Source organism: Caloenas nicobarica, chromosome 2 (assembly GCF_036013445.1).
Source record: "Caloenas nicobarica isolate bCalNic1 chromosome 2, bCalNic1.hap1, whole genome shotgun sequence".
Taxonomy (NCBI): domain Eukaryota; kingdom Metazoa; phylum Chordata; class Aves; order Columbiformes; family Columbidae; genus Caloenas; species Caloenas nicobarica.
In genome coordinates, this window is record NC_088246.1 from 97,436,805 (window position 1) to 97,457,131 (window position 20,327).

The 20,327-nt window shown below is 41.2% G+C and overlaps 1 protein-coding gene across 23 annotated transcripts in view; it reads left to right on the forward strand.

Moving 5' to 3' along the window:
* LOC135986103 (poly(rC)-binding protein 3-like) overlaps positions 1-20,327 on the forward strand; it is a 525,102-nt gene that overhangs the window by 465,834 nt on the left and 38,941 nt on the right. For all 23 annotated transcript variants that reach the window (XM_065629897.1, XM_065629900.1, XM_065629902.1 and 20 more), the window contains 5 exons: positions 5,829-5,852; positions 5,942-5,974; positions 8,459-8,575; positions 14,917-15,048; positions 19,535-19,663. In XM_065629897.1, the coding sequence (XP_065485969.1) occupies positions 5,829-5,852; positions 5,942-5,974; positions 8,459-8,575; positions 14,917-15,048; positions 19,535-19,663 (435 nt within the window). The remainder of the gene's footprint in view (positions 1-5,828; positions 5,853-5,941; positions 5,975-8,458; positions 8,576-14,916; positions 15,049-19,534; positions 19,664-20,327) is intronic.

The window sequence follows — 20,327 nt, forward strand, 5'->3', positions numbered from 1 at the left end:
ATGAGGATTGACTGTCCTGTCTATTGCTGTTATAGTTCTTGTTTTGTTTGTTTGCATTACTGTGGTACCTAAGAGCTCTAGTCATGGAACAAAGCTCTGCGTGCAAATACACAATGCAAGATGAATCTCCTCTGAGTGTGTTTGTAGTAGCAGCTGAGCATTTCTCACTAGCCTAAAAAATCAACAGAAAGGACAGAAGTCTTTTCCCCCAGCCCCTGGGCACTGTATGTCCCCAAAAACAATCTCCATAGCTGAATTTTCCCACTTCTGTCAAACAGAATCTCCTCATCACTCCAGTTTTTAATCAGCTGAGACTGCAGAAGGCACACACCCTGCTCAGTGCTGCTGTTTCAGCATCACAGGTGGAGGGACACGTGACAGAATCATAGAATAATTTTGGTTGGAAGAGATCCTTAAGATCATCAACTCCCACCATCACCTAAGTCTAGCACTAAACTATGTCCCTAGGAGCCTCGTCTGTACATCTTTTAAACACCTCCAGGGATGGTGACTCCACCACTTCCCTGGGCAGCCTGTTCCAATGCCTGACAACTCTTTCCATGAAGAAACATTTCATAATATCCAATCTGAACCTTCACTTGAGGACATTTCCTCTCATCCTATCACTTGTTACTTGGGAGAAGAGATCAACACCCTCCATGCTACAACCTCCTTTCAGGTAGATGTAAAGAGCGATAAGGTCTCTCCTCAGCCTCCTTTTCTCCAGTTTTAGGTTTGTTTGTTTGGGGGCGGGGGGGGGGTGGAGCTAGGAGATTTGGTGTAAAATTGAGTGTAAATTGCTTGCCCATCTGCTATCAAAAAGCAAATGAAAAATGGCCATTGGCACAGCTGCCCAAAAATTGGCAGATAGACCTACGGAAGATTTGTAACACTGGCATCTCCGTCAGAAGGACCATAATTTGGAGGTTTCCTCATGCCCTCATGCCCTACCACATTCGGTAGCAGGAGATCGGTCTCAGCGAGGGCTTGGACTGCAGTGCCTTATTAAATTACAGCTGTTAGCATCAGACAGTGACTACTGAAGCATCACCTAGCACTCATGTCAGTGAGGCTAATCCCACAAAATCCTTGAACACAAATCAGACTCTCAGTTTATCCAAGGCAGCCGTTTGTTCCCTTAGGTAGACACATTAAGTCATGTTTCCCAAAACTGACTAAGACTTTTTCTCAGCCTTTGAAAAATGCCGATGCCTCATGTGCTCCATACAAACACATTGTTCAGAATGTCTACATGGAACACATTCCTGGGGTCTTCCATGTAAGCATCTTGATGAACTTATACAGTGTCAGCAACTCTATCCTCAGAACAAGGCAAAGAGAGAGAGTTGTGTTATTTTATGCCTCTTTATGGATGGCAGAAAGACAACTAGTGCTGGTCTGGAAAACTTTATCAACACAGATGTTGTTTATTGTCACCAAGATTCCTCCTTGTCTCATGACAGGTGTGTTTCTCCACCATGGAATGCTCTATTTCTTTCCTTTCAATGCTTTTCTAGCAGACTTTTTTGTTTGTAGAGTCCAGTCATACTGGTTCTACCTTGTTCATGGTCATAGAAAGCAGGCAGTCATATGCAAGCAAAGCATTGCCTGAATAAATTGCAGGATTTAGGACGTGTGCTTTGTCAGATGCTTCAGAGTGAAAGTATATATTCTTATATTATTTCTTAAATCTGTTTACTTCTAGATGTGGCTTTATCTCAGGGCTCCTGTGATGTTAGTGTTCCATTCACTTTGTAGCACTGATAATAGAATCTGCATGGGCTGTGATAACAGAGCAAGACCTGTGCTTTTATATGCTCTTGGAATATCTAGCTGGGGATTTTTTGATTTCTTGGGCCGCAGTAATTGTTAAACTAGCTTCACACTTAGAAAAATGATGGAATTTCACTCATTATGTTTACAGATCAAAGGTTAAGCCTTATACCAAGGTTTATTACCATTTGTTAAGTCTCTTGTTTTCTTAACATGATTGATTTCTTTCTCTCGTCATTCAAAGGGCACACCAGAAAACTGATTAGGAAATAGCTTTCTCCTAGAGCCTATTTTATATCTTTTTTTAGTCATTTGCATCATCAAGAGCCATGCAAAAGCCTTGGCTCATAGACTTCTCTGCTGCCACCTTTTGTTCTGCTGGTGCTGTCTTGCCCTCAGGTGACCACAGGTGATGCAAAAACTGCAGAAATAGCTTTCTGCCCTGTGATGGGCCCACCGTTCCCCAAATGCTCATTAAGAGTAAAATTCATCTCATTCATATGAATGAGATGTGTAAATAATACTATATGCCGCATTTCAGCATGAAAGAAAGCATCCCCTTTTTTACCATTGCCTTTCCTCAAGTGACATTTACTAGCATGTTCCAAGGAAGTGGTCACCAGTCTCATTAAATATTTTTTCTCAGTGAGATTCACACTGATCATTCTCTCAGTTCTTCAGCAGCTTGCACTCTTTGGTAATAACAAGGTGATGCATAGTCAGATAGAATTCCCATCCCCACTGAAAACAATAGCAAAACTCCCACAGACTTCAGCAGAACAAGCAGCTTGAGGATCCTAATATTTTATGCTCTACTCTGCTTGTTTAAATACTCCCAATTTCCATGTTTTAAATGGATTGTCTTTTTTTTACTAGGGCTAGAAACAGTATCTTGCTTTTCTGTTTCCAAAGCAAAAGTATTTTTCCCTATTTCCAAGGAAGATCATTTTGTACTTACTAGCCATGACCCATCCATACACTTCTGAAAGAACAACATCTGTCATTAAGACCCAGGATGATCAAACGGATTTGGACAGATTTTATACTAAGCGTATACTGACAGAGCCTTGCAAGTTCAAGACCAGGCCTACAGCTTCTACTGAAACGTCGGATATACAGAAACTGAAATTATACCATGGACTGAAATACAATTGCTTGCCCATAGCAATTAAAACACAATACGCTCACGCATAGCAAAAGGTCCTTCTACCTCCTAAGAATCTGTTTTAAAAAATATTATTATTTGTGAAAGCTGGGACTGGGAAGAATGGAAAAAAATTTTCAAGGTAAAACTGCTGACTGTGCTGAGTGGGCAGATAGGAACTACTAGACGTGAGGGTTCTCAAGGCTTATCACCATTGAGACTTTTACTCCCTGTATCACTTAATCCCATTAAACAGCTACAGGCAGTTTGGCAGAGTTACAGTGATCATATAAAAATTAGCAAGATCTTAAACATTTAGTGGAATGGGTGTTCTGAATGTGTTACTGCTAACAAAAAGCTGCACTTCATTAGAGATCCTACACAGCACGCTGGTGTGGCCAGCTCAGCCACAGGGAAAGACGTAACCTAAACCCACACTTGAAGAGACCCGGGATAATTCGGTCAAAAGACACAAAGCCGCAGTGAGTCTGCTTCATTCATTCATCTCACACAGCTCCTTCTTTGCACTGTGTGTGCAGATGGACAGATGTCTCACAGTCCCAGATGGACACAGGAAGCTTTAGCAAGAACAGTCACACAGCTGTGTGATGTGTAAAGGTCTACTGTACATCAGCCAGCAGAACTACATGTTTGCAAAGCAGATATCTCTGGAAGATTTGCAATGACTGTCTGGACAATATCAATATCTGTTCTTTAGGCAGCATGTACAAGAGACTAGAATCCCATCTTGGAAGGGAAATTAAAAAGTGAAACAGAAAACAGAAGAAGTGAAGTTTGAAAATAAACCTGAGATGGGCCTCACTAGGCTGAGGAATTTTGTGGCTAGTTAGGCATTGACATTAGTGGGTGTAAGGCCATGCTTGAAGAATCACAGGCTCATGGAGAGGTTAGAAGGAATCCCAAAGGTTTCCAGTCTGACCACCTGAATCAAGCAAATCCTGTTGGACCAGGTTGCTCAGGGCCTTCCCCAGGCTGGGTTTGGACACCTCCAAGGATGGAGACTCCACTGCTTCTCTGGGTACCTGCTCCAATGTCCACTCATCCCCATGGGAAAATTTTTTTTCCTCATTTTGAGTTTGTTGTTGCAACTCACCCTTGTTGCATCTTGTGCTTTCTGGAGTTTGGCTTCAGTTTACCTTTCCTTATTGGACACAGCAATAAGATCCCTCTAAGTCTTCTCTTCCTAAGGGTGAACAAACGCAGTTCTCTCAGCCTCTCCTCATGTGTCCTGTGCTCCAGTCTCCTGACCATTTTTGTGGTCCTGCACTGGATTCTCTTCAGTGTGTCCTTGTCTGTCTTCTACTAGGAACCCAAAACAAGAAACCATCGTCCAGGCATGGTCTCACAAGCATAAGGAGAAGGCAAAAATCATTTGCCCCAGCCTGCTGGCTACAGTCTCACTAATACACTTTCATCAGGGATGCACTGCTGGTGCACTCATATACTCATGTTGGAGTTATGCATTGGGACCCTCAGGACTTTTTTTTGCAAAGCCAGTTTGTATGTAGCAAGCTTTTTCCCAGCTTGTCATGCTGCATGGTCTTGTTCCATCCCAGACACGGGACTTTTCATTTGACTTCTGTTCTACTCCCTGAGGTTTCTCTCAGCCCATTTCTCCAGCCTATGTAGGTGATGGCAAATAGCAGCCTTGTCCAGCAGTGTATTGACTGTGCTCCCAGCCTGGTGCAGACTCGCAGAGAACCATATGCCAAGGTTCTTCATTGAGATAGGTCATCTTCTCACTGAAATGTCTTTACATTTTGTGAGCAGGATGTGAGGAGTTGCAAGCAGAAGCAGCTTCATATTATGAGCTTATAAAATAACGTTCTTCTGCCTCTCTCAAGGTCGCTGCAGGTAGCCCTCTACTGCAGAGTGAAGTTAGTACCACTTTGTCATGAGTCTATCATTGGGTAGAGCAATGGAGGACAATTTCTTAAATCTCACTCTTCGGACTGTGTTTTGGGATGGGTCAGACTTAAGTATCTAGACTGGGGGAGGTGTGGGGAACTGTATATCATTATGTCTGGGACAGATCAACCATGTGAGACAGTCTTTAACCATTGAAGTAGATTTCACAATATGAGTATAGGAGGGGAGTTTGTTTTCCTTTAGCTGGTCTCCTCTGCATCAGATGATTTCCAGTCTGATGTCATACCTGCATGATTTATGTAACATGCCCAGATTATTCATTTTAAATTATTAGCTTTATTTTTGTTATCCGTTGGCTTTATGCGCCAAGCTTTTAACCCTTGGGATATTGCCAGAACTGCCAAATTGTTCCACTATTGTATGTTCTCAGTGACATTTCTCAGTATTTTCTGTCCCTTCATGGAAGATTGTGGGAGCCCAGTAGCAATTCCCAAATCCCTAAAAAGTGATTAGCAATTATTGTTCTGTAAGTGCTTAACAGGGAAATTGAGACAGGCCACCAGGTGTTTACACAATAACACTCCCTGGCATGGAAATTCAGCTCTAGCTATTACATAGTGTAAAGAAGGTAAACACCTGCCCTCAGAGAGATCAGCAATGATTTTGATGCTTGTATTATATCCCATTTTTTCTATCAGGTTATGCAGCTCTATCATTTTCATACTTTTCATTCCCTGATAGGGGTTTATCTGTGTTTGTAGTAGTAGGATTGATCTGTAACCACAAGATCAGTTCCTGTTAAAGGTATTTTTCTTGCACAATCAGTAAGTGGCAAAGCTGCATTTTCAGTCCATCCCTTTGTTTCTAAAGTGGCATATTTGTATACAGCTACAATGGAAGTGGGCTACACTTCATATTGCAGGTTTGAAAGAAGTGATAGTGAAATAGCTTAGGAGCGGACCAAATGCTCTTCCGTAGTGAATCGTATCATTCACAGTGTCTTTTTTTCTTTCTGTTACAGGAGGTTGGAAGCATTATCGGAAAGGTCAGGAAATTACTTTCTTTATTTTCATGTCAAAATGTTGTATATCAGTTCACGAACCCAGGCTAACTTTTTTTCTATTTCTTTAACAGAAAGGTGAGACAGTTAAGAAGATGAGGGAGGAGGTAAGACAAGCCTTGATGTCTTTACTTGTCTGTCTTTCCAGTTTAGAGAGCAGGGAAATTCAGCGTTTGCAGACCGACACTGCCATCAAGTGGGCACTGAATTTACCGTCACCGCTGTTTTCAGGTGGTGGTATTTAAATGCACCAGCCTAAGTTAAACACTTGTTAATGTAACCTGCCTATTGCCACAGCAGTCTGGAGTCTTTCATTCCTCTATCAATATGCCTGCTGTTCTCTTACCTCAGGAACAGGTTAGCCGGCATGATTCTGTGCATCTAAACCATGGGATCTTTCTTTAGCGTACCAACATTGGCCCTGCGCATGACTTGAGCTCCTGGTAGAGAGCTTCCAGAATCGGATGCTGTGTAAAATTTGAGAATAGACACAAGCTTCAGCAGAGCTGGAGCCAGACTTGCATAAGCCAGAGTATCCCTCTGCCACGTCTTGGCAAAGCCTTAACTTTTCGTTTATAGTAGAATGTAAATGAGGTAGACCTACACACCTGTCATTAACATCCTTTGAAAATGTTGTAAGCACAAAAAGGATAACTAAAACATGGCACCACATAAACTTCAGTCTCCCCAGCGTCTGCAGCTTCTTTCCCTGCTGCACAGCAACCTGCTCTGTCTTCAGAGGATTGTGCCCAGGTGGAGGTTGTAGACCCCTTGTCCTGCAAGGCAGCACGTCTTACCTGGAGATGCGTGTAATTTTCCTTCTTTGAAGCAAGTGCTAAAAGCTTAAGTCAAAAGACAAAGACAAATCCAACGGGTTAAAACTTTAGGAGTGCAAAGTGTGTAAAGGATGCCTCAAGAAAGCCGATTTGGTTCTGGTAGATCTGCAGTATGTTACTATGTCAACTGCTTTATCGTTTTATACACTGACAGAAGGTCTGTGGCAGAGAAACATCAAAATATTTGTAGTAAAGAAAATTGTGGAGATATATCTTTAAATATACACAGTAGGGAGGTCATTGTCAGGCTGACTGAGTTCAGAGCTCTTTTTTGATGATAAGAGCTTTCAGCCATGTTTTCACGCTTGAGTGCTTTTGCTAAGACTTAAAAAAATATAAGAAAAAATGTTTCAAATGTACTAGGTAATCCTGCCAGTTGATTAAACACATTGTAGTTTAAGTACTAGTTATGATCATGAGCATCTCTATATCAGCACAAGACTAGGAGGCTGTGTCTCCACGTGATGATAACTCAGTCCTCCTTTAAATTATTAACATCTTCTGTACTTCTTTAAAAGCAAAATGCAACTTTATTTTGACTTTCCTGACAGATGTGGCAAGTTGCATGCCATCTTTATGGAATGAAATGCAACTCTGTCTTGCCCTGTCATCAGGAAACTGTCAGAAACAACTTTAGTCCTAAAGAAAAGTATAAAAACCTCACTTCTGTGCCCTGCAGTTGTTAACCTCCTACGCAACTATGGAGGCCACCACATAACATTTCAATCGCCGTAGCTCTGCTTTGACCAGTCATCTATCAGAGGAGTGACATCTGTGAATTTTGGCCACCACCAATCCACAGCGGAGCAACCTTTCAGACACACAGCACGTCAGCTGATTTGTGATGACCTTGAAGGCAAAGGGCCAAATTAACCCAGATTATCTCACGTTTTCTACAGGCACAGATCCTCAAGAAAGTCAGTGCCCGTGGATGAGTAGAGGCTCAAGTGACTTGTTTAGACTGTATTAACATATTTCCATGCCTGAAACCTCAGGGAAAGCATAGGATGGGTCTTACCTGAACTGGCTTTTATCGTTATCTACACCAACATCCTCTTAAATATGTTTACTTCTAGTTTAGGGGATTTCTCTGCACTGTCACAGTGGCATAAATGTGACTAAGTACATCTGAAAGCCATGCTGGCTTGTCTCCTAACTGCTTCCAACACGTTCCTTGCCTTAAGGAGATCACACCATTGCTGTTGCCTGTCCTGTCGCTACTGCTTTAAAGGGTTGTTCAGTGCGTATTAATTGACTGCCTTCACATGAGACACATTTATAAGGAACCTTCTCCACAGTGCAAAGCAATGCCCCAGCTACACAGATGAAGCCCTACCTTTGTGTCTCCAAACCACAGACATGTGTCTTTCTTGGGAGATGTTGATGGTCCCTGGAGAAAACAACCTTGTCTGAAATTCTGCAGCTCTGGTCCATCTTAAGGTTAACTCTGCAAAAGGGAGGGGAAAAGACTTGATTATGCAATTATTTGCAACTTTGAGTTACAGAGGCACTACGTGCATACTGCAATGAGTGCATACTGTATAAGTATTTACCCAGACAGAATCCAGCTTCCCGCAGCTAGGTGAATTTTTGGAGTATGATCAGTTTATACTGAAATTATATGATATTGGGGCTGCAGTTGTGGGGGAGAGAATTAGATGCCTCACGACATTCCTTCCCAAACTATATTCCTAAGCCTACTTAGTTTGCTCCCTGGGAAGTATAAATTTGGAAAATATTTGTTCTTTTTGACAGAGTGGTGCTCGAATCAATATTTCAGAAGGCTCCTGTCCAGAGAGAATTGTGACAATAACAGGCCCAACAGATGCAATTTTTAAAGCTTTTTCTATGATTGCACTAAAATTTGAAGAGGTAAGCAAATAAAAGATGGGTTTTTTTCTCTCTTCAAGTTGAAATACAAACACTGCTTAAATTTTCTCATGTTTGCTTTAATGTTAAATATGAGTTGTTTAATGTTCTATTTAATAGCAGTGAAAGTGGTTGTATTTTCATAAATGATTTTGGCAGTTATGCTGAAGAAAAATAATGGGTCATTTTACAAGCTGTTTGATCATTTCTTTTGCTTTTTGGAGGCTTCAGAGAAAAGCAATTGCTTCTCATAATGTGCACTAATGGTAGGAAAAATGTCTTGGAAAATTTCTGGTCCCATTGTGTGTTTGATTTGAAAAGAATAGTTGCCTAACTTGTAGCTCTGTTTTTATACGATTCCATTTGGTATTGATGTAAATTTTATATATGTCAAAATGAATATATAATTCCCTCAACTAGAAATTTTTTATTTTAAAAACAAACTATAGTATTACAATTAGCATATTTAAAGGTTGTCTTTTAAAATTAATTAAAATAAAGGCACTTAGAGTGAGACAAGAGAGCACTCAATTTACTGTAGAATTACAGTTCTGTGCAGATACATACCTAAAGTTCTGGGTACTCCTCAAGTTCCAGGGACCTACTGTGACTAGGTATGGTCACTGCTCTAAGGGGAAACCTCACAGAAAAGGCCACAGACTACAGAACACAAACCCTGTTCATTCAGGAGAGGATTTAAACTCTCCCTGCTTTTGCAAATCAGATGTCCAGTTCAGGCATCTCTCCCATCCTCTGTGGAGAGACAGAGGCCCCTGTAGGAAGCAACTGATCTTCTCCTAAAGGAAAAGCCTGCAGATCAGTTGACTGAATCACCTTTAGGAGGAGAAAGGGGCTGCATCTCTCCATCAAAGATTAGACTAGAGGGACATGAATCCCTTTCTCAAGAGTATTTATTTCTCCAAGTCAGTGAGGTCAGTCTTCACATCTCCCCATAGCACTGGGAGATGCTGGTGATGGGAATTGTCAGTGTGTGCTTTTATTTACCCATGGTGATTGTTCACATTTACAGTAACAGGACTAGGAGAGAGCTTGTGGGTCATCACATGCAGTTGTCTTCTAGCATAAGCAAAATGTCTTGCAGCCTCCTTCACAGTATGATAAAAAAAACTAATTAGATTTATTTCTTTTTTCCTGACATCTGATCCACAACCTCAGTTCTCTGATAATTAGACACCTTATTTTCACTCCTCACCTGAATTTTTTCATAAACAGTTAATGATGCAGCTTTGTTTTTCTGCCAGCACTGGCCATTACTTTAAATAATTCTCGCCTTTCCATCCCTGAGGATTCCCCTCTTAGACACAGTTTTAGAAACCAGTTTTATCTCCTCACACATGTGCTTTTGCCGGAGTAAATAAGCCAAGCTCAGTCTTTCAGAGGATGCATTCCCCAGCCCTCTTGAGTCTCTAGTAGTCCCTTTCTACCTTTTTCCAGTTACAGTTTATGTTAAATGTGTGTGTTAATTGTGGACAGGCTGCAAATGAAGTTCCACAAGGGCTCTATTTAATGGCACTAACAGTCCCCGATCCTGGCTATCACGCTAACATATCCCTACCGCTGCTGGAAATGCCTCATCTCCTACTGTTGTAATGTTTTGCACACAACCTTGTTGTGCCTGGCAAGTGTCACCAGCTCCTGCTTGAGTGTTTTCCATGGGAACCTCTTCAGTCTCAGCAGACATTCCTGTCAGTCTCCAGACAAATTACTTTTAAAAAAAACCCCTGAAGATATTAATCCCATTTATATTTCTCCAATCCTTCACAAGTTTTCAGATCTTTCTCTGTGATACTCCAATCTTTCAACACGTTGATGAAGTACTCTGGTTTTGTGGTGCAGTGTATTTTATCAGAATGCTATTTTTTTTTCTTACCAGTTATTAGTGAGATAATAATGATTATGAGGTTGAATCCTGCAGAACCACACAAGTAATTCTTTCCAGCCCAATTTTAAAACCATCTGTTTTCATCTCCTTCTCACCTTTATCTCCTATCCATCTTCTACCAGTCTCTGTTTCTTCTAGGTTAAGAGGCAGCTTTGTGTAGGGTACAATACCCTCCAATCCATGAAGATCTGGAGAGAGCAGTCTCTCTGCTCGCTACATGAAAAACGCATTCTGCTTAGGGTCTTATCCTGAAAAATGCTGAGGGAATCATTAATAGAGATAATCCCTGCCAGATAATCCCTGTTTCTCACACAAACATTGAACACTGCACAGCGTCAGATCCTTACCCCACCACACTGCACCATGTTGACTTCTAAAGTTCTGTAGCTAAAAAGAGGCAAAGAAATCTGAACTTCAGTCATACGGGTGGATTTTATGTGTATTTACCTGCATAGATTTTAGAGAGTAGTCTGTACTCTTCATCTGGATCTTAGCAAAAGGGTATTGGCACACACTGCCAATCAGGTACTCTGGTTATATATTCTAAAGCATCTGTATTTAGTTTTAATGACTTCTGGTATATTTAAAAGAATGTTGGTAAAGAAAAATGTTTCTCATAATCAGATTTCCTATTATTATTCCTATCAATAAAATGAGTTAACTGTAACAGTTTGGAGGCAAAATAAAGTACTGTTTCAGAAATTACAAATGAGCTAGCTACCAAATGTTGGTTTTCATGCCCATCTTTTTGTTGGAGATTTCTTCAGCCATTTAAAAAATTGAAAATCCCAGAACAGCCAGTATCTGGCCCAGCTCTGGTTATCATAGCTACCTTCAAACAGAATAACAAAAGATGTATAAGTCAGACTGCTGGTTTGAGGGATTTTTTTGTATTTCTTATGCGTGGCCACAGAGAGCATGTCCCTGTCCCAAGAGCTGATGCACTGTAAAAACCCACTAACCAGCAGGTGACAAGGGCTCTTAAAAGGTAGATAGTCCCAAGTCTTAGTTTAGTCTACTTTAAAACAATTCCATGAACAGCTGGTTATCCCCATCCATGCCGTGTTGAAGATTAACATACAATATTCCTTTTTACACATTAGTGCCTTTTCACTCCTGTTATGGTTTGAGTACAGCTCTTGTAGAAGCTGGTTCTAAACATGAATCCCTTCCTCATCAGCACAACTGAAACCCAGGAAGGTTGTTACCAACCAGATCCCTCCAACCTGCCCAGTATCCTTCTTCCAGTGTCCACAGCCTCAGTCCATCAACACACTCAGAATAATTGATAAATTACAGCTTTTCTTCTCTTTGTACTAGCTGTCATCGCTAGGTTCTGTGTATCACTCCTGACACCGCAAGATGCACAGCTGGGCTTTTTCTGTTTTGTTGTTTTTTACTTTCAAAGCGAAGCCCTTGTACCCTTAATTTCAATCCTACAGCTCCATAGCTGGGGATAAGCAGGTCTAGGAAGACATGGGAGCCCTCTAATGCTTTTCTAATTTTATCAAAAATCTCAAAATGCAGCCAGATAGAAAAAAAGAAAGATCTGGAGGAGCATTCTCTGTGTAGTCACTCTGCAGCTTTGCATCACTCTGCTTTGACAACCTTCCTAACAAAAGCTGACTTTCTAGCAGCCTGATGGTGAATTTACAAGCTAAGTAGGTAACTGCATAAACAATTAAATATTCACTGTAGAGGAAGAAGAGAGTTGCTAAAAAATGACACTAACCCAGACAGACCACTGGAGTTGCAAGAGAAGGCATTTTAGAGCAGTCATTTCCAGACTGGAGACCCAAGAAATGCAGCTGTAAGTTCACTGGTGAGTGGGGCAGCTCCGGCTTTGGGTAAAAATATGAATAATCCACTGGAAGCACATGGTAGTTAAGTGCTGGAATAATGGCCAGGCAGAGCTCAGTGGTGAGATCTTCTCCAAACAAATAAGAAAAAGTTTGATGGAATCTCTTTTCATTTGCAAACATGAAGAAATTGCTCAGCTCCAGAAAGAAGGAGGAGATAAGGTGACAGAAGCAATTGAGATGTTGCCTTTTTGACAAAAACTAATTGTGATGGTCATTACCAAGCGAGGAGCCACGTCACAGACTCGTTGTGCTTACTGTGGAGGTTGGCAGGTTTCGCACTTCGTTTAGAAAACAGAAAAGAATAGTTTTGATACGTTTTTCCCCAGAGGTTTGGTAGATCTCTGAGCTTTCAGATTTACTTGCCTTGGGAAGCTGGTGACCATGGGGTGCCAGGAGCTAGGGATGCTGTGAAGATTCAGCACTGGGAGCTGGCTTTACCACCACTTCCAGGTTCCCAGTTAGCCCATCCTGGCTGAGGAGCAGCCCAGGCAAGCAGGCAGAAGCTATGCAAGGTCCAGCTCTAGTGTCTGCCAGAGCCCTGAGGAAACAGGTGCAATGCCACAGATAGAGGTTAAAGAAATAGGAATCTCCCAGTTTGAAAGATGACTGTTTTCTGAGAAAATTTCCAGCCTGGGAATCTTCAGTTCTGGGGGAGAGGGGGGATTTTTTTCTGGTCATTTCGTTTTTGTTGTGTTTTTAACTTTGACTGACTCTTTCATGGGTGTGCTTTTGAGCCTGCGTTTTTAGGTTTTGTTCTTTTTCAATTATGAGGAGAAAATAAAGAGAATAGCAGCTTCCACTTTTCATGACGTGCTTTTGAAGGAAATAAGCGCAATGAAGGCTTAGAGGGCAGGCCAGGTATGATATGGAAGTGGGGGACATTATCAGGATCATACTAGGTGGCTGAAGAGAGTTATTCACCTACATCTGGATGATCGTGTCCCTCCACCTGACACAAACGTGATATAGTGAGATGGTATCTTCCAACTGAAAAATTGGTATGACTTGCACTTTATTTCAGATCCATGGGTGCTCCAAAATTCTGCTATCCCTTTCGCTTTATTATGGATTGCAATCTCTCACTGACACAGGGACTAAACAAAATGTGAGTTACCGTCTGGCAGAGGAATGATTTGATAGCTGTCTGATGGCATGCAGCAATGCCTCATTCTGTTCAAGATTTTTTTCTTTTAAGCTAAGCAAGGTCACACTGAGCCATTTCTTGTATGGAAGAACTCTGCCATCACAAATGTGGAGGTACTGCAGGAACCAGTGCTGGTGTCACTGAGCTCCCATACCAATTCAATAAGACGTAGAGGGCTGTTTCAAGTACTTTTTTTTTTTTAATTTGGAGTTCTGATCACACAGTATAGGCACTTTTTTTAACAAGTAGTAGTCTTGATAAGCAAGAATGTAGGGAATCACATCAGCTCTATCTGCTGCAACTCTTGTTGCATCATAAATTCTTTAAATGAATACGAAATGCGTGTTTTCTGTCATTCCTGTCCTGTACCATTTCTGTGAAGGGTGTAATTGCCGTGCCATGCCACCTCACAGATGGGTGAGATGGTCTTTTCAGCTCACAGGTAGTGTTAGCAAACCACATCAAGATTCATATGAGTTGTTGGACAGGTGCTATGAAGCTTATGGTTTTGGGTGGTTTTTTGTAGTCCTAAGTGCTCTCAACAGTATCCCATCATTCAGTGGGAAGGTAAGCTTTATTTTTTCCTCTGTGATGAAGATATTAGAGGGATTATTTTGTCTTGCCTAGAAGATTTTTAACTAGGAAAATATCTTTAAAGCAATGTAAACTTTGCCACAAGTAATATATTTAAATGCTCATGAGAATGCACAGTGTAGTCTCATTGGATAATGAGATACACAGATGCAGGTTACATTAGCTGGACACAGGTAATGGCTGTTCTGCTGAGCTTTTTGTACTCTGGTTACATAGCTGTGATGGAAAAGATTTTAGAAATTATATAGCACTACAAATACTTATGGATCTGCTACAAAAGATAAATTAAACCTTGGGGGCGGCAAAATATTTATCAAAATAATCTAATTTTGTCTGCTTCAGATTATTCATAGATTCTTTGTTATTCTCTTTTTTAACCTTTATTTATTTTATCAAACCTGACAAGAAATTGTGTAAAATGTAAGGACATATCATATAGTAGAAATATTCAAATTGGGATGGAGGAAAAGAGACCAAATCAGGGCTGGGGGGGGCCGCAAACTCAAAAGCTTTTTTTTTTTTTTTTCTGTCTGCTTTGACTGGTCTAATGACAGATACCAGCTCTTCCTAATCTTCCCGCAGAGACTGTCCTCTGGTCCCACAGCATGGACCTGCAACAGCAGGCAGCAAAAAGGTTCCTCCGGCATGAGTCATTTGTGTGGTTTGCGCTTACAGCATGTCACTGGCAGAGCCGGCGGCTTTACCTGCCACAGAAACAAACCACGGCTGGTTATACACTCCTCAGGTCTCCACAGACAGCTCAGGCATTTGCTCGGAGCCCTTCAGTACTTACCAGGAATGTCAAATCCTCCACTAACTCTAACTGACGTTGTGATTACAGGACATAAACGCGTCAATGACAAACAGCACGGTGACAAGCAAACCACCTGTAACGCTGCGGCTCGTCGTCCCGGCAAGTCAGTGTGGATCCCTTATAGGAAAAGGAGGTTCCAAAATCAAAGAAATCAGGGAGGTAAGTCTTGGGATGTCTGCTTGGGACTCTGGCTAGCTTGGCGTTCTACCACAGCTTGCCCTGACAGCATCATCCACTGCACTTTGCTCATCACAGAAAGATGGGGACCGACATTTTAGCCGGGACTGACATTTTAGCCGGGCTTGTTGTGATAGGACAAGGCATAATGGTTTTAAAGTAAAAGAGGGGTTATTCAGGATAGATGTGAGGCAGAAATTTTTTACAATGAGGGTGGTGAAACACTGGCACAGGTTGCCCAGAGAGGTGGTAGATGCCCCATCCCTGGAAACATTCCAGGCCAGGCTGGATGGGGCTCTGAGCAACCTGATCTAGTTGAAGATGTCCCTGCTCATTGCAGGAGGGCTGGACTAGATTAACTTTGAAGGTCCCTTCCAGCCCAAACTGTTCTATAATCACAGTAAGGTGAGCATGTGCTGAGTGAAAAGCCTTGAAAAGGCTTGCCCTGGGGGAAGTGGAGCTCCAGCACAGCTCTACCCTTGTATCTTCCTTGAAGCTAAAGACCACATGTGAAATAAAAAAAACAGCTTTACAACATATTAGTTGATGATGCACAATTTAGCAAAGTGACATTTTGGTGACAGAAATGGCTCATGCGGTTTTTCTCCCGGCACAGCCTCCTCCCCAGTAATACTCAGGCGAGCCCAAGTTGGAGCATTATCTCCATTTCCAAGTCAGTTACCAGTTACCTAAGAAGCAATGGAGAGTCCAGGATAGGGGATCAAATGCTTAATCTGCTCCTTAGAAAAAAAGTATTTTCATGCTCCTTTCTTGTTTCTCCCTGATCTCACTGTGCCACCTGACTTCATGTATTCCAAATCCATATTGATTTTTTTAATCCAGAATTTGTCTAATGATGTTCATTCAAAGTTCTGTGCTAGCAGCCACTTTTCCTCTAATCAGAAAATGCAAAAATTATCATACAGTACCAGTTTTAATTCTTCCACGTGTGACTGCAACAATGTAGCACATACCAAGCCAAGGATTCAATGCTTTTAATCAGTCAAACAAGAAAATTAGGTACATGCTACGTACATGTAGAGAAAGTCTGAATAGGACATTTCAGAAAAATGAATTTCTATTCTAGAGAAAGTAACGATACTCCTTCTACATTTGTGTTCATTCCAACATGGGATGAGGTGTTGAAGATCTAGATAACATGCTGTTAATTGTTTTTATTTGACTATGTCAAACAAAAGCTTCTGACAGTCTTTACCAAAGCGAACTTCAATTTTTTTTATCTAAAATGGCGATTAAAGACAGTAGGTTTCAGTGAGCTTCAAAGTTTCATTTCAAATGTGAAAAAAGTTAATGGATATTTGTCTACCAAAGAAAATTTTATCAAATGTAAAAAAAAAAGAGTGGAAAATCCTTTGAACAAAATTTTATATCCAGAATTTGCTATGAAGTGTTAGTTTATGGTAGCCTTGGAAGGAAAGGTGATGATAGAGAACAGTGAAATATCTCATCCTCTTGGCTTTCAAGTTCTTCCAAATTATTTCATTTCAATTCCAATTTGATTGTCCCAAGATTTTTTTAACAAAGTTCCCTCTGAAGCCTTATCTTCACCTTTCAGGATTTGGCCACTACTGAAAGGATCTTTTTTCTCCTTGCATACAGGGCAGTAAAAGCAGTGTGTAACACTTCATCAGCTGATGGAGCTGTCAAAAGCTGTTTCCGAGTTTTTGTTGCCAAGCAAACAACATGGTGTTCCTCCATATGCCTCTTGCTTTGTAAACTGTGTTGGTGAAAACATGCCAAGGTTGCCTGCTGTAAACTCACAGAAAAACAACTCAGAGCCCTGCCATTCGAAGGGCTCTCTGTGCTTACTGAGACCTGCAAATAAAAGGCAATTACAAACCGAATTTTTTTTCTTGGAATACTGTTTCTTTATTTTTCATCAAAGAGTTTGGGAGCTATGCCTCCCAGTAGTCCTTAATTGTCAAGCCAGCTTTAGAGATGTGGAAGAATGGAGTCACTTGATGACACCGAGGGGAAGAGAACATTATTTCGGTGCAGACGTTGGGGTCATAGGAAACCCTCTCTTTTTTTCTTTGATCCTCAAAAAAGATTTCTAGAGATGTGAGAAGACACTCGTGTGTCAAAGTGCATTTCCTGGGTGGAAGGCATTCTGTTTGCCTTAGGCACAGGACATTTCTGGCTCAGGTTTGGCCTGGCCACTTGGACTCTTGCCGTTTGCAGCAGGTCGAAGCCCCCAGGCAGACACACGCTCTTGCCCTGGTAGGCAGCAGGTGAATCTCCTGGAGAAGGCAGAGCTACTGTCTGAGCACACGGTCAGAGGCGACCTCAGACATGAGACATGATTCCCCTTGATCCTCCAGATCTTTTAGGTGTCCAAGAGAACTCTCAGGCAGCAGGAATCCAGCTGATTTCTTAATTGTGTTAAAATAGGAGCAGGCGTGAGTGTGAACCGTGAGCTGATGAGTGTTCAGCTCTAGGTTTTACAGCTGTCAGTACTTTGCATTTTATTTTAAATATTGGTAACCTCATCCAGAGCACTGGGTGAGTACTTTTAGGACACAGACTTTTGAAGCTGAGATTGATCTCTTGGTCTGCATACCTTCAATGACTGAAGTGATTATTCTGGTGAGCACAGTTTCAGAAGCAAACATCTACTAGTCTAGTGCAAGGAAGTAAGAGAATAGTGTTTGGCCAAATAAGTATTTCGATAAGGCTAATGTAGCGAGAAGTCGCACTGCACATTTTCTTAAGTATAAGGGTAATGGACAAAATACTCCTCACTTTTTCACTGCTGACATGTGACCAATGTCAAAGAATAAACAAGATTGGCACTGGAAGCAAATGCATAAATGACTGTAGTATTTATCAGAGTATTTTGTGCTAAATGTATGGATACCCAGAACTGAACATTAAACAGCAAATGTGATCAAACAGAAAAAAAAAAAAAAAGGAGCATCCATCTCAAGATGTGGTCTAATTTCACCAAACACAAAACACTGAGCATCAATTCCACGAGGGATGGTCTTTTGTGTTCAGTCTTGTACCCAGGAACAACATTTAGGGTTGCTGTATGATTTTCAAGATAAGATTGAAAAAAAAAAGAAGAAAAACATGACTGATTGATCAAATTATGGTGAGATTCCAAAGCCCGTTATAGACTGAGGAATTGATATTCTGGCCTTAAACAGAGCTAGTGAACAGAAGATGCAATCAGTAATTTAATCAGTCTTTGGGAAGAAGAATAACATGTGTTGTGCTTAACTAGCAGGAAAACAAATTAACTCCTGGCTGACTGACGCGAAGTCAATGGTTACTGAAAATGCTTTTTTTAAAAGCCCAAAATATTGCATTGCAATAATAGTCAGGAATATATTTTTTCTGTAACACATGAAAGTGCTAACTCAATATGACGGCCTTTCAGGATGTTTGTGAAATAATTCCAAGGACTGTTTTGGCCTCATGTATTTTTTTCTTTCTTTGAGATGGTTTGGTTTGGTTTGGTTTTTTGTTAACTAAGATACATTAGTGCCAAGATCAAATTTAAAAATAAAACCCAAAACTGGCTCATTACCAGTTGGGTTCATTAATAAGCTAAAAGTTGATAATGTGCATATATTTAATCAACATTAATTATAATTTAGAAGTTCTTCTGTACCATTCTGAGATATTCTAGAGCATAAGGCAGCCCCAAATTTCATCCAGAGACACAAGTCAGCTATTAGTGGACTAAAGAGCCATTTATCTGCAAGTCATTTCATTACTGGACCTTCTTCAGTTATCGGCATTTTTTCCTTTTTTTCTTTCTATTATTGAAAAGTACTACATTTCACCTTTTTCATTTTTCTGTCAGCATTGCAAATGTCTGTCTTTGAGGGGGTTAACAGACTTGTCCTGAAATTCAGGTTAACAGCTGCTGAGGACTAATCTTCCTAGGATGGGAGTGTTTGCAAATTGGCTTGAACAGGCAAATCCATGTTCTGCCAGATCCCAATTACCCTGCCTGGGCAGGAGTTTGCATACTCACTCCATCATGTATCTCGCAAAGAAAAGGCAAAAAGTTTAGAGGTGCCTCCCCTCCATCATATCAACGAATCACTGGGTTTTGAGAGGCATCGCATTCTACAGCTTCCTCACAAGGGGAGGAGGAGGGGCAGGCACCGATCTCTCTGGTGATCAATGACATAACTCAAGGGAATGGCAGGAAGATGTGCCAGGGGAGGTTTAGGTTGGACATTAGGAAAAGGTTCTTCACCCAGAGGGTGGTGGAGCACTGGAACAGGCTCCCCAGGGAGGTGTCACGGCCCCAAGCCTGACAGTGTTCAAGAAGAGACTGGACAATGCCCTCAGACACATGGTGTGAATTTTGGAGTTGCTCTACGCAGGGACAGGAGCTGGACTCAATGATCCTTGTGAGTCCCTTCCAACTCAAGACATTCTATGGTGATTTGCCCAGTGGTGACACTCTCTTGCTTTGTCTTTGCTCAAGTCTACAGGAGCACAGGTGCAGGTGGCAGGGGACATGCTGCCAAACTCAACGGAGCGCGCTGTGACTATATCAGGAACCCCTGACGCCATTATCCAGTGCGTGAAACAAATATGCGTGGTTATGCTGGAGGTAAGTGAGCGCTGGTTATATCATCTCTCACTCAGGAGATGCTCAAACACATTATTAATTTTCAAGTGCCATGGGTTCCCCAGGGGTGCTGCCTGCCCTTCCCATGCCAGGGATTTCAAGAGGACTTGGTTAGACTGTGCCTTTCCTGGTGTTTGAGAGCTTCCCTCGCCAGGGTTTAGCAAAGATCAGGGCTGTCATGTTACTGTCAAACAACAAACCATGTCCAGCATGGAGCTGCAGCCCATTCTGAGAGAAAAGCATTTTATTCTGATGCAGAATAGGGCAGAAAACATCTAAGTCTTGTTTTAAATAGGAATAATTCTGACTAGCGTAATTTAGATTTACCAGGACTTTTTGCTTCCTCGGGGTCAAGTCATTGCATATGGCCAGAATGTTTCATTTTGATGGCAGGTTTTACCTCTTAGATTAAATGATATAAAATTAATTCATATAAAAATCTGGACATTTTAATCCCTGCTGAAAATGCCTGTAATTTCATACATTTCTTAATTGATTCAGTTGAATACAAGTTTGAAAAAAAAATTTTGCAAATTGAAAAGAAATATTTTGACCTCGTAACTATAACTTTTGACAAGGAACTTTAAGTATCTCTACTTTTATCACATTTTCTGCTGGAAAAATTTCTGCGTTTGTTTGGTTTGGT